A 15,125-nucleotide genomic window follows, 5' to 3' on the forward strand; every position below is an offset into this window, starting at 1 on the left:
CAAGAAACAATTTTGCAGAATGCTAATGGTCCTACCAACTGCCTAAAAAAACTTCAGTTTCAGGGACAGAAATAAAAGCATCGAGATAATATTTAACCCGTTTTCCCTTCTCTCCCTCCCCTGGCCTCCCTCGGCTTTATTAGGACTCCTGCCGGTGCCAAGGAGCAGAGTGATCCCGAGGAAGCAGGGCGCTGCCCAGCGGTGGCGGGGCTAGGCGGGTGCCCATGGCCATGGCCAGCACGGCTGTCCAGCTCCTAGGGTTCCTGCTCAGCTTCCTGGGCATGGTGGGCACGCTGATCACTACCCTCCTGCCACACTGGCGCAGGACAGCGCATGTGGGCACCAACATCCTCACGGCCGTGTCCTACCTGAAGGGCCTCTGGATGGAGTGTGTGTGGCACAGCACAGGCATCTACCAGTGCCAGATCTACCGCTCACTGCTGGCGCTGCCCCGCGACCTGCAGGCAGCCCGCGCACTCATGGTCATCTCCTGCCTGCTGTCCGGCCTGGCCTGCGCCTCCGCCATCGTAGGCATGAAGTGCACCCGCTGCGCCAAGGGCACGCCAGCCAAGGCCACCTTCGCCGTGCTCGGGGGCGCACTCTTCCTGCTGGCTGGGCTCCTCTGCATGGTGGCCGTCTCCTGGGTCACCAACGACGTGGTGGAGAACTTCTACAACCCGCTGCTGCCCAGCGGCATGAAGTTTGAGATAGGCCAGGCCCTATACCTTGGCTTCATCTCCTCGTCCCTGTCGCTCATCGGTGGCACGCTCCTGTGCCTGTCCTGCCAGGAAGACACACCCTATAGACCCTACCAGGCCCAGCCCAGAGCAGCCACTGCGGCCAACGCGCCCGCCTACCAGCCACCCACCGCCTACAAGGACAACTGGGCACCCTCAGTGACCTCGGCTTCCCACAGTGGGTACAGGCTGAACGACTACGTGTGAGTCCTCCCCACCCGTGCCTGCAGGTCCCCTCAGTGACTGCTGACTGATCAGGGTTCCAGCACCAAGTTTACTTCTGGGTCATCTTTGTACCCAAGGAAATAATGTGAACATGTGGACATGTGCTTAGAACACAGGGAGGGATGGGGAACTAAGACAAGAAGCTCTGGATACCAAAGACTTTTTTCTAAGTCGCTGTTTTTATATTTATTATATGTATTTATGTGGATGATTTAATAAGAGTGTCATAAAAAGTGCCTGGGGAGTTTGGTCAGTGGGGTTTGTTCGTGATACAGGAATAAACATTGTGGATGTGGTTGTTTATGCAAAGGACAGCAGCAGTTTCTGTCTCCGGACTGTTCCGCACTGGGAATCTCAGTCCCAGACTGGAGGGCTCAGGGTTTCAAGGCCCAACAGCCACGCTGGTGAAAGGAGAGCTGAGCCTGAGGGGTGGGCAGTGGCCACCCTGGTGCACGACGGGAAAATCAGCCGGGCTAATACCCACGGCAGAGATGATTTTAGATGCTTGAGCTACACCCGTAGTTGCCGTACCCCCTGCCTTAGACTCAGAGGCAGGGCAGGGGGGATAAAAGGCAGGTGATGTAAATCACAAAATAAAGACATGTTCCCTTCCACTCATGAGAATGAAGACCCCACTGTTAAGAAAGCAGAAGTGAGAAGGAAAAACCAAGCCCAGCACTCCTGGGAACTTGGCTTTCTAGGCACTGGCAAGAAGCCCTGCTAGGGGCCCTGCTTGTCCCCAAGGACCCTGGCGGGACTTCAGTGGCCTCGTTTCCGGGGTGGCCAGTCCCAGGATCATGAAAGCAGGAAGACAGTTCTTATAGCTGGGAGGCCAGGAGGGTATGACGGCTTGAGATCACCAACGTCCTTTCTGGCTGCGACGTAAGTCACATGGCAGAACACACATACACACACTTAAAGCCCAGGGAGGTGGACTTGCTCCTGTGGCCATGGGGGCTCACGTCTTTGTCCACCTCCAACAGCAGCCTGCTCAGCCTGTCCCCAGCCTCAGCTAAGTGGGAATGAAAGGCCATCACTGTGCGCAGAAAGACCCCTAGTGGCCGGGCCCCAGCATGGGGAAGTTCCCGGATGAGCTCAGGAGGCTGAGAACCGCACCAGAGGGAACAGCCAATGCGCTGCCACCGGAGCCCAGAGCAGCAAGGCCTGACGTCAGCTTCACTCTCCTGGCCTCGGGCTTCCTCCTGACTTGGAGGTAGGGGTCCCAGGTCCATCAGTCCTCCACAGGGGGACGAGAAACCAGAGTACACACAGGCTGAGTCACCCCCTCCGGTTCCTGTGGGCTTCACCATTAACACCTAATAAACTATGTTCCTGAAACCTCTAGGGACATCTAGCAATACTGAAAAGCAGAAGGTGAAGGGAGAGGCACACATACTTATTTCTTCTGTTTTGTGTGATCCTTGACCCCCCCCAAACAGGTGACACCTGTAGGAGATGCAGGTGACACACACTGTGGACCACAGAGAGGCCAAGAAGGCTGGGATCTGCCACCCCATTGAGGTGGCATTGAAATCGGGAGACTCATTATTTGCTTATGATGAAACAAGCAATTTTAATCTACTTGTATATATTCATTATAAAAATGAATAAATGTGAATCAATTAAAAAAAGAGAAAATCTTCTACAACATAATGACCTTCTGTCAGTCCTTGCCTGACAGTCACACTCCAGGATGTGTTCAGTGAAGACATTCTATCTAGTAGAATAGAAAAGAGAAAGGAAAGAAAAATAATGTTCTTCCCATCCTTTCTCAGGCCGGGGATTTAGTTCAGTGGGTCTGCTGCCTGCCTTGCAAGCACAAGGACCTGAGTTCGATCCCTGGTACCAAAAAAAAAATCCTTTCTTTGAGTTCTATCACTAGTAAAATATGTCTGTCCTGCTCAGGAGGAAGACTAACAATAATGGTTACAATTTGCTGAGCACTTACTATGTGCCAGGAATACTTTTTACTTACTAGTTTGATCACTAAGATAAATGAGAATTCAATGAAAAAAACAGCTTTTTTTTCCCCAAGTACTGGGGATTGAATCCAGGAACTCATGCATATCAGCAAGCACAGAGATTAAGTTGAGTTGCCCAGGATCACAGAGCAATTGAGTACAAGACCCAGGATTTGAACCCAAACCAGTTAGCAGGGGTTCACATACATTAACTCCAACAGAGAGATAACCAATAATCTAATCGTATTTATGTCCAGTCTGAATCCAAATAATGAAGTGAACTGTCTCATGGCCACACTGGCTCATTTCAAACCATCACTCTATGCAGCAACTGCTCTGGACTGGATGGAAGATGACATCAAACCCAGTGGTCCCAGTTTAAAACCCCCTGGGAAACAGAAGTGACACACAGGAAGTGGCCATCATACAGCTGGCCGGCTAAACAGGAAGCTGATCCAAACAAGAGCTTGACTCCTGCCCTCAGGCAGCATCGCATGAGACTCAGCTGCTTCCTGGCTCTCATTCACTCTCTAGCCAAGTTCCCTGAGTCCCCTGAACACCTCCCTGCCATCAAGTAGATGCCTGCTTCTGCCTAGTTTTTCTCCACTGGGAGGTCTTGACTGAGGTTGTGTGGGAAACAATAAGGTCTCCTTCTGGAGGCTGGACCCCAAATTTCAGAATGAAAAAGGAAACGAGTCAGGCTCAGATGTTTTCTAGGAAGCTGCCACCAGAGGTATATATTACAATGTGCCCCTTGTGGGTTAAGAAATGATGTTTCTTTGTTTCTCTAAATCAGTCCAATTTGGCTCTGGTCCAGACAGGTCTCAAGTCAGCTGTGGATTGGTTACCTCTTCCTGCTTCAGGAGTTCGTGGGCCTCAGCACTAATGGAGACCATTGACTTGGAAAGGGTAGGGGACCAATTTTCAGTCCTTAGGGTTGCCTTGGTTACCCACCGACTGCCAGGCCCTGAAGTCTTCACTTCAGGAGCTCCCATAAAACACCTCTGTGCACCCCTGTAAACAGGCACTGGACTTTTGTCCACTTTGTAGAACCCTAGAGAAAAAATGACCTTTTCCCAGGGGTCTCTGGGAAGCCACTTCCTATACTCACAGCAGCTGCAAGCTACAACAATGGCTTCATGAGTTGGGCCTTTTGGTATCAAAGCACTCGGAAATCTCCCTGAGATCCTACTTTCATGTCAGACACGGTGGCCCTGTCACTGCTGGCTGTCACCAGCATGTCCCACAATCTGGAGGCTCATTCCTTCCAGGAGGAAACAGGCAGAGAGTCCCTGGAACCAACCCTGCTAACTGAGTCAGACCAGGGCCAAAGCAAGCCAGGGGCACGTGCCTTCTGCAAGAAGCAATGACCTGAGACAAAGGAAATCAGAGCTATAAAATCCTCACCCTTTTCATGCCTAAGAAGAGACACAGATATATATGCAAGAGAGACAGAGAGAGAGAGAGAGAGGGAGAATACAATCTGAAATCCTGGATATTTTAAATCATTTCTGAATTAAAAAGCACAAAGTCAACTACTGGGCAACTATCCAAAGGAAAACACAGAAACTTCATTCGAGTAAATAAATATACCTTTAAATCCTACCTGCTGGCATTTGCAGGTGTATGGCAGGGGGAAGGCAAGGTGAACAGCCCCTTTCTGGCCTGGGAAAGGCCAGCAGAGGTCACCCCATAAATCAGAGAGGGCCCAACGCCAGGGAGGCTGGTCAGCTGCCTCTTCCTCCTGTCACCTCTGGCTTGGCCAGCTCCGCCCCAGGCGAGCCCAGCACACAGTGGTGAATTCCTTCCCCTTGGGGCTTTCTGTTTAAAAGCTCACCACCTCCCTGATTCCTTCAGTGAATGATTGACCAAATCGGGCTCTCCATCCTGCCAGGGCAGCCAGGGCAGCCAGGGCAGCCAGGACAGCCAGGACAGCCAGGGCAGCCAGGACAGCCGCCACCTCCTGGCTGGAGATCAGCTGCTTGCAGGTCTGGGGAGGTCTGGGTTTTTTTTTAGCTATCCTAGGCAACATAAAGCATTTGCACAGGCTTCCCATCCAGCATCATAAATAACAAGGCAGATAAAACATGGAAGGATAAAATATAGGAGATAGCATAGGCGGATAAAACAGGAGAGTTTTGGTCTGGTGGCTCCCACAGGTGCCTGTCTGGGGCAGGAGCTCTCCAAGACCTTGCTGAACGTGAGTTGGAGGCTGTGGGGGACCAGGAGGCTGAAGAGGGTGTGAGAGTGGGGAGACCCACTTATATACACTTGGGACCTCCTGACCCTGACCCAGATCTGATTCCCAGCCCCGTCCTGCCGTGCACTGACACAGTGCTTGTACCCCAGCTCCCTCTGAGCTGTGGAGCAAGCCCTTTCCTATCTGAAGCCCATAGACACCTCTGTTATGAACTTCAGCACCCACCTCTGGAAGGATGACAAACTACTCTGTAAAACCCAGGCAAAAGGACAGCACACACTTTTCTTTTTCTAAAATCAAACTGGTTCTGATTTAAACCAGGATGAAGTAACACTATTGGCAAAGAAATGAAACCACTAAAACCTACATGAGGGGTGAAAATTGGTACAACTGCTTTGGTAATGAGAGGGAGCGGGAGGCGGGGGGACTCTGGGGTGCTGAAATATCCCTTCTCACCTGGGAAGCACCTACAAGGGTGCTCATTCCGTATCAGTTATCAGGTGGATATTTATAATTAGGAAATAATTTTTTTTTCACAATTCATCCCTTGCTTGTATTATTCCTGTGGCCTTGCACATCAGTTGTTCAACCAATAATGTGACTGAATGCACAGCTTTGTGCTTTAAAGAAAGCCACCATCCGATGCCTGATGCCCAAAGATACACGACTCCTCTACTACACAGCACAAGTCAGCACAGACCAAAACCTACGGTGAAGTTTACATCTGAAAAACTCCCTTACAATGAGAGACACATTACCATTAAGCTTCCTCAAACTCCTCCCTCTCACTTGGAGCACACTCATGCCATCATCCTTGCCACTTTCTGAGTCAGCGAGTTCAAGGCTAGCCTAGGCCACATAGCGAGACCCTGTCTCAAAAAACCAAAAAAGAGTGAGAAAAAGAAAAAAGAAAAAAAAAAATACATACACACACATGCTTTACCCTCAGATAAAGGTAATTAATCACAATGCAATCATAAAATGAGTAAAAGGTAAAAATTCTCAGACTGGATTGAAAAAGCAAAATCTAAGTATATGCTTATATAGTAAACCAATGTGTCTCAGAAAACCTTGAAAGTCAAATTACAAGCAAAATTATAGGTAAAATAATGATACCTAAGTTTTTAAAAAGCAGAAGTATATAGCATTCATATCAGAGAAAACAGAATTCAAGGAAAACTCACAAAGTTATATAAAAGAGTCACTTATCAGGCCGGGGATTTAGCTTAGTGGTGCCGCTGCCTGCCTTGCAAGTGCAAGGTCCAGAGCGAGATTCCCAGTACCAAAAAAAAAAGTCACTTATCATGATAAACTTTACAATCACAGTGAAACAGTATTTCTCACAGGCTGGGAGAATATGACAGAAACACACTGATCGTAAGATATTTTAACTTGCTTCTTTTGATCCTTATCATCGAGTAAGAAAATAAATAGACACAGATGGTCTGAGTAACAGAACAAGACTTACTTCATACAGTGAACCCCTGACTTACAAACTCAATCGGTTCCCATGGGCTGGTTGTAACTCAGGTTGGTTGTGAGCCAATACAGCTGAGAACTGGATGTTTACCTGGGTACACGCTATAGATAACAAGAGGCAGATGAATCTTCCACTGACCTAATTAACCCAAGTAGTTTGTGTATCAGGCTGATTGTAACTTGAGGGCCCACTGTACACTTACAGTACACTGTCTTTTTAAAAGAAACAGAAAATGTGCACAATTGTACGGTACATTAGATCACAAAGAAAACTTCAATAAATTCCAAGAAATGAAATATAAACCACATTCTCAACCAGTAATAAAACTAAAATTAATAAAGTTGAAGCAAAAAAATTAATATTCAACGTATTGGAAATGTTAAAAAAATCTTATTTTTCCTTGCTTTAAAGAGGAAATCAAACTACAACTGCAGTCTATCTAGGAAATTACTATAATGAGGATATTATATATCAAAATCCCACAGGGTCGGGCAAAGTAACAATCATATCCTTAAGCACTGTATGGAATGCAAAAATTAATCAAACACTCCATGGGGAAAAACTTAGAAAAATTAATACAAAACTGAAAGAAAAGTGGAGGTAAACTGGAAAAACTGATAATAAATTCAAGATTTATTTCTTTTTGAAAAGCAAAGAATAAAAACCACAAACAAGCCTGATCATTTTTTTAAAATGACTAATACAAAATATAAATAAAGAGCAAAATAAAAATAAATCTTAGGAAACAGGGAACTAGATCGTTTACAAAAGGGACCAAGAGATGGAGTGGGTGAGGCAGGGCGGAGGGGGAAGAAAGAACTGGGATGTGTTATACATATACCAACTCCCCACAGGGACGGTAGTAATTACCCCTGCAAACATGGACTGATTTTTAAAAATTTAAAAGTTTTAAAAGCAGGAACGGGGAAACACAAAAATGTAAAATTAGGATGAAGAAAGGAAAATAATCATAGGCAATCATCCACTTAGGAAATTCCATGGTAGTTAATGATCTTCTAAGAAAGTGTATCTCACTAAAACTGAGGGAAAGATGGAAAGCCTAACTGAAAATTTCAGTAAAAACTTGAAAAGATGACAATGAACTATTCCTCACAAGAGCCTCAGGCTGATACCTTGGTGGGAAGCTTTCAACTTAAAAAGAACAGGTATTTTCTAGCTGTTTAAATTACACATGGGCAGGACAGGGATTTAGCTCAGTGGTTCTGCTGCCTGCCTCTCAAGCACAAGGTCTGAGTTTGATCCCTGGTACCAAAAAATAAATAAAATAAAATAAATTACCCATGGGCATCAGGTAAGCAGGGAAACTTCCAGTCTCTTCCACACACCAGGGGACCCTTGACTTACGAACTCAATTCATTTACAAGGGCTGGCTGTAACTCAAGTTGGTCAACTGAAGGCTCAGGCTCCTCTAAACAGCCTTCAAAGTCTCTCTCCTGTGTGCAGATCTCAGAAAATCCAAATTCAGTGCAATCCAAGAAAAGGTTAATTTTTTTCTTTTTGTTTTTTTCGGTGCTGGGAATCGAACTCGGGATCTTGTGTTTGCACAGCAGGCAGTGGCACCACGGCCCTTTTTCTTTGAAATTGAAAAACTTATTTTGAAATCTAACCACAGGAACTAACACGTGAGAACAGCCAGGGAGTTTCAGGAAGAGGAGAAACGAAGCACACAGGCATGCCAGGTACTCGATGTGCCCACACACGACGCAGCTCCCTCATCCTCGCTTGTCCCACTGCTCCATGTGGGCGACAAACTGTGGGGCTCAGGTGGCAGCCAGAGTGGCAGTGAGACCTGAGCTGGGCCACCTTGGCCTAGGAGGCAGAGCAGAAGGACAGAAGCACAAAAAGGGCTGAGGGATTCAGTGCCATACCCCACCTTCTCATTCCCTGGAGCCAATGTTGTCCCCTTGGCTTCACCCAAAAGTGTGATCCAAAAATGTGGCATATATTCAGATTTTTTAAAGTGTATTACAGTGGAAAACACATCGCCTTGAGTCCCCTTCAAAACCCTCCCCCTGGCTCCGAACACACTCATCCCAGCCTGGCCCCTTCCTGCAGCAGCTCTGGAGTCCTCTTTCCTGAATGTCTTTAGTTGTGCTGTCATGGATGCCTCGATGTCCTGAATTAATTCACAACATTTCCCCTTCGTGGTCCTTTTGACTATAGGGAAGAGCTGGAAATCACACAGTGCCAGATCCAGTGAAAAAGGTGGATGAGGACACAGCTAGCAGCAGCAGCATTCACCATATTTTTGATCGCAGCTTGTAGAGATACTCAGGAAAGAATATTCCAGAGCTGCTTCAGAAAGCACCAAGAATATGGGATTAATGTGTCTGAAGTGAAGGGGAGGATTTTGAGGATATGGCAATGTGTCTTCTAGTGTAGTACATTCTCTAAAATTTAAACATTCTGGGCCGAGGATTTAGCTTAGTGGTTCTGCCACCTGCTTTGCAAGCGTAAGGTCCGAAGTTCGATCTCCAGTATCACAAAAAAAAAGTTAAATATTCACCATATTTGTCAATCACCCCTTATCTATCAGATAGATTCTCTGTCACTGCTGAAAGAATGGCTTCCTGATTAACAGGCATGGCAATTCAGACAGCTTGGTGATGGCACAGCAGTCAGCAGTGGATTCAGGAAACAAAATACACAAAGAGGCTCATCAATATATGAAAAAGCATTAAATAAAAGAAGTGCATTTTACAGCTGGGGATTTAGCTTAATGGTCCTGCCACCTGCCTGGCAAGCACAAGGTCCCAAGTTTGATTCCCAGACCCCCCCCAAAAGTGCACTTTAAATTAATTGGCAGAATAAACTGCTCAGGCAATGGTGTGAAAACAGCTGGCCAATCGTTTGGAAAGTGAAAACCTGTTTTCCACCTCATTCTCAGCGCCACAAGATTCCCATATCCATCAATGATTCAACCTTTATAGAGACTATAAAACCTAGAAGAGGAGAATATTTTTATAAACTGAATGATGAAGGTCTTTCTATGCAGAAAGGAAAAACAAAGAAATCTATGTACTATAGACAGATGCTAAATTTGCCTCCCCAAAACTGCAAATCAAAAGATAAACCACTAAGTGGGAAAAGGTTGTAATACATACATAAAGAAGAAAAAAGAACAGCTGAAAAGAAAAGAGAGAAAAGATATAAATGCAAACAGCCAGTAGGGGAGGAATTCAAGCTAGGGATGGTGGTACACAGCTGCAATCCCAGCACTCTGGGAAGCTGAGGCAGGAAGATCGAAAATTTGGGCCCAACTTGGGCAACTTAACACCTTAGAGGGATCCTGTCTAAAAAAAAAAAAATGTATGTGTGTGTGTATATACATATGTGTGTGTGTGTGTGTGTGTATGTATATGGACCTAAATTATAAATAAAGAGCAAAATAAAAGAGTATGAGGTAGAGTTTTCTTAAAGGGGAAGAAGGGCACTGAACAAGGAATGAAGATGTTATGTACATGTACCAACCCCTCACAAGGAATGGAAACAGTATGTACTGCAAACATGGACTCATACAAAAGAGGAGGTGCTAAACCCTGTGTTCAGCCCCTCAGTACTGAAAAGTGAAGTATAAATGGAGCTAAGAGTCCCAGGAATTCATTCTGATAGCATTTTAAAAATGCCTGTCGCTAGGTGCAGTGGCACACGCCTGTAGTCCCAGCACTAGAGCCTGAGGCAGGAGGACTGCCACAAGTTCAAGGCCAGACTAAAGAGCACAGCAATATCTTACCTTGAGCCCCTCCACCAAAAAAAGGAAAAGAGAAGTGCTCTCCCACACACACCCCCACACCCTGCTGAAGCCTTGGACACTTGCAAAAATGCCCCTCCCTGCATCTCAGCACTGGAAGGGGTATACTACTCAGTCCACAAGGAAAAGAAAACCCTTTCAAATAGGCTTTTTACTGACTTTTAACACATGCCCAATCACCACCTTTTGGTTTTTTGCATTTCCACTGTTATTTCCTTTTTTCAGCACACTTTTTAACTCCAAAGGCACAATTTTTCTACACAGACTAAATAAGTCTGTGAAAAGCCAAATCCTCAGAAGGATGTATGGGAGCAGGGCAAGATGGGAGCAGGAAACATTTTTTTCCAGGTGTCAATAAAGTAACCTCTTCTGCAAGGTGGCTTTGAACTTGGGAAAGAGCCTGAGTTTGTTCGGGTAGACGGACAGCACTGAGCAGCTGGCTGCCTGAAAACCCATGTCCTGTAAGGCATTAGGGACAGGCCGAGAGGCTGTGCATTAGGTCTCCCTGCAGGTGGGACCTGTCGCCCCACAGCCACCTGGCTCTCCCAGAAAGTTCTCTACTCTGAACAAGCTTCTGCTGGATTGTGGACACTTCTAGAAGGGGCTCTCCAGGGACAGGACAAACCAGTGGGGTTGCAGCCCACGGCATTATGAGCCACCAGCGGTGACTAGGAAGTGTTTGGAGCCATGAAAGCTCACAGGCACTGATATGCCTTGCTCACCAGATGTCAGCTTGCTGGGTGTGGTGGTGCACACCTGTGATCCCAGGATTTAGGAGGCTGAGGCAGGAGGATCACCATGAGAATGAGGTCAACCTAGGTTACACAATGAGACCTTGTCTCAAAAAAGCAAAAAATAGAACAACGTAAAGATGACACTTTTGCCCCACTAAATGGCAGGCGGGCATGGCATTCTCTCCTCTCCAGCTCAAAGCGTGTGGTACCAGGGAAGGGGAACCCATAGGCCATTCAATTGCATCCCTGTCTCAGGTTGGATCTGGTTACACATACCTTGGCCCAGATGAGCCTGGGACACTGGGGCTCAGGTCATCTCCTCTTAAGAGCCTGCTGGGGACTTAGTAGGGCTCTGAACACTTCCTGTCCCATCTCTGGTAACAGGAAGAAAAGCCAAGGTAGGGAGCAACTTCAAAGGCCTCTGGATGCCCCACAAGTCTCTTCAGTCTCCTGAGGGTGCAAGCACAGGTGCCTGGGTACAAACCTTGGGTTTTAGGCTGGCTGCATCCCTAGACCTGTCTAACCCTGGCCCTGACCCAGAAGGCGTCTCTGAGGCCACACCCACATGGTAGGCATGATTTCTGCCTGATTCCACGGTGGGCAGAAGGCTGAGTGGAGGGATGACACTTGGACTCCTGGGCAGGTAGGTGGTAAGTAGACAGGAGCTGTGAAACCCCCTGTCATGACAGCTTTCAGGAACAAGTGACCTGAATTTATCTCTGCAAATCCTTTGGTTAAAGGGCAAATTGAGAAACAAATGTTCCTCACTGGCTTAATGATTTCAATTTCCAGCTTCACAGAGAGTTAAGTTCTGCCAAGTTTTTATCATCTCCCACGACAGTGCCTCTCTTCCTTTCACGAATAATTCAACCATTCAACAGCACTTCCTTCATCCTCTGGCTTTGGACAGCACCATGCAACATGTTTGTTCTATTTCTTTTCAAACAAAAAAGAAATGCAGTCAAGAGTACACAAACAGAAAGCATATGAGCAAATGAATCCACAATCATAAGCTGTGATCAAAGCCAAGAAGACAACAGGTTTACTCTAAGCCCATGGGAAGCTACTGGATGAGGCTCCTGTGACATCCCCAAGGAACTGTCCGTAATTGGAGAAGGTAGATGGGACGCCCAAAATGAGTTCTCATTAATTTCCAAATCCAAAGATATTTTTGAAGTGTACCAGACAGTATACTAGGAATGTGAAAATGAAAAGAAGCCAGACCTATAACCCCAGCACTCTGGAGGCTGAGGCAGGAGGATCGCTGTGAGTTCAAGGCCAGCCTGGGCTACACAGTGAGTTCAAGGCTGAAAAAAAAAATTTTTTTTTTAATGAAGAGAAGACATATGGATGGCTGGTAAGAGCATGAAAGGATGGTCACCATCATAACTCATTAGGAAAATGAGAATCAAGACAAGACTCATCTGCTAGGCTGGCTACAATCTAAACAAAGAAAAGGAAAGGAGTTTTGAGATGGAAAATGTTGCAGCCACTGAGGAAAACAGTCTTGCAGATCCTCAAAATGCTAAACATTAACAGTGCCAGTGAATACCAGTTCTTGGGTCTACTGTGACAGGTGCCACCAACTGGGAGGCGTAGACAGAGAAACTTGTTATCTCACAGACCTGGAGGGTGGAAGTCCACAATCGAGGTGTTGGTGGAGTTGGTTCCTTCTATGAGGGAAGGGTCTGTTTCAGGCTTCTTTCCTAGTATAGTAGTCTGCTTTCTATCAAAAAACAAAAGTACCTGGGCCCATGCTTGTGATCCCAGCCACTCCAGGGCCTGAGGCAGGAAGCTCGCTAGTTCAAGACCAGCCTGAGCCACTCAGTAAGACCCTGTATGAAAAAAGGGCTAGACATAGTGGTGTATAACTGTAATTCCACTATTTGGGTAGGTGAGGCAGAAGAACTGAAGTTTGAAGCCAAGCTAGGCTACAGAGAGTTCAAGTACAGCCTGGACAAGATAGTGAGAGCCTGTCTCAAAAAACAAAACAAGACAACAACTGCAGGCAAGAACTCATATAGATACTTTTACACCCATATCACAGCAACAGTATTCACAACAGCTCCAAAGTGGAAACCCATTGTCCCTCAACAGTGAAGAGGTAAACAAGATGTGGCATGTCCATGTACTGCAATATTATGTGGCCAGAAAAAGTAAATGTTGAGACATGCTACTACTTAAAACATTAGGCTCAATGAAATAAGCCAGGCAAACGTTAAATATTATATGATTATATTTATATGAAATATCTACAATAGGACATTCGTGGAGACTAAGAGTAGAAGATATCAGTGGCTGAGAAAAAGGAGACTAGAAAGTCACTGCTACACTTGATCTTAGCCAAAGGCTGAAAAGCGATGAAAGTCACTGCTTATTAGGTTCAGAGTTTGTGTCTGAGATGATGGGGGATCTGGAGATGGATAATGAAGATGGTTATGTAACAATGAATATAGTGAATGCCACTGAATGTACACTTAAAAAATGGTTAAAATGGAAGACTTTTAGCTGCGTGTGGCAACCCACACCTGTACTGCGAGTCTGAAGCAGGACAATTTCAAGTTCAAACTCAGCCTGGACAACTTAGTAACTTCACACGTTGAGAACCTATTCAATGTTAAAAAAATAAAAAATTAAAAAATAATAATAATAAATAGGGCTGGGGATGTAGCTCAGAGCAAAGGCCCTGGGTTCAATTCTCAGTATAATAAAGAAAAAAAAAAAAAAAAAAAAAAAAAAAAAAAAAAAAAAAAAAAAAAAAAAAAAAAAAAAAAAAAAAAAAAAAAAAAAAAAAAAAAAAAAAAAAAAAAGGAAGGGGAAGGGAGAGAGAGGGAAGAAAAGAGGCCCTCAGCCTTTGGACTTCCCTGAATCCTGAAAGAGAGTGATGACTTCCTTTTCTTCCTCAACCCGCCTGTGCGTTCCAGATGAGGCCAGCGCAGCGCAGCACCAACTAGATCCCTCCTCAGAAGTCCAAGGAAAGACAGACCGTGATGGCCAGACCCTGCCTTCTCCCTGGGACGCAGCCCCAGAGCAGCCATCTTGGGGCCCAGGGCATTAGCCATTCAGGGCTCCAGTGGCAGTTCCGTGTCTTGGCACCCACCAGCGGGTGACACGGGACTGTACAGACTGCAGAGGTCACCCCAGAACCTCCACTGGGCCACTCCATGGCACTCGGGCCTAAGGGGAACAGAAAACAGAGCTGTGAGGAAGCAGCAGCCTCGAGCAAACAGAACCAGGAACGCTCACAACGCCTGTGCCTGCGTCGTGCGTCGGGGGGCGCCTGCGTCGGGGGCGGGACTGTCCGGCGTCATGGCCACTTTGGCATGGCTGCGCGCCTCAGAAAGCCCAGTTCACCTGAAGTAGGCCTCCAGCCACCCAGCGCCCATCTCAGAGCCCAGAAGCTCAGGAAGCTGAGTCAGGCCACGGCAAGGGCTCGGCGCCTGTGACCTGGAGACTAGGCCGCGTCAGTCCACCCGCAGGGGCTGGGCACCTTCCCAGCACGACGTTGTGCCTCCACGGGCCCTGGACGACAGGACTGTGTCCTCTGCGTCTGTCCTCACGGCGGCCCCATGAAGCTGAAGCCCTAGTTTTAGGAGAAAACTTGCCAGGGACCTAGATGAGAGCCGAGACTGTGGCTTCCTCTGCTGCTGAAGGGGTTTCTGCCTCCGGGAAGTGCTGTGGCTTGGCAGCTGACAGATTTGGGGGTCCCCCCGGCTCCTCAGGGGTGGTTAGGCTGAAAAAGCCTGCGCTGAATAGTATTAGCACTGGGAAGAGGACGCCCGCCACCACCGTGTGGCTGAGGGCTCAGTAGAAGTCAGAAGATAAATCCATCTGTGGTCAGCGGCACCCAGGCCTCCACAGCCCCGTCTGATGTCTGACCCCAAGTGGGTAGGGATCAGGGACAGCTGCTGATGCCAAGTAGCTCAGCAGCGCACCGCAGGAGTCTGATACAGGAAGGAGACAGGAACAGGGCGCTTTTGGTTTAGCAAGAGCTGAAGTGAGGTTGGGCATGGCCT

The 15,125-nt window shown here is 46.9% G+C and overlaps 1 protein-coding gene across 1 annotated transcript; it reads left to right on the forward strand.

The window, feature by feature from the left end:
- The first annotated feature begins 230 nt into the window (after positions 1-230).
- Cldn14 (claudin 14) lies at positions 231-967 on the forward strand. The gene has a single exon (XM_033768118.1). The coding sequence runs from the start codon at positions 231-233 to the stop codon at positions 942-944; it is 714 nt and encodes a 237-aa protein (XP_033624009.1). The 3' UTR covers positions 945-967.
- The last annotated feature ends 14,158 nt before the right edge of the window (positions 968-15,125 follow it).

This window comes from Fukomys damarensis, unplaced genomic scaffold, assembly GCF_012274545.1.
Source record: "Fukomys damarensis isolate Sample0158 unplaced genomic scaffold, DMR_v1.0_HiC HiC_scaffold_24, whole genome shotgun sequence".
Taxonomy (NCBI): Eukaryota; Metazoa; Chordata; class Mammalia; order Rodentia; family Bathyergidae; genus Fukomys; species Fukomys damarensis.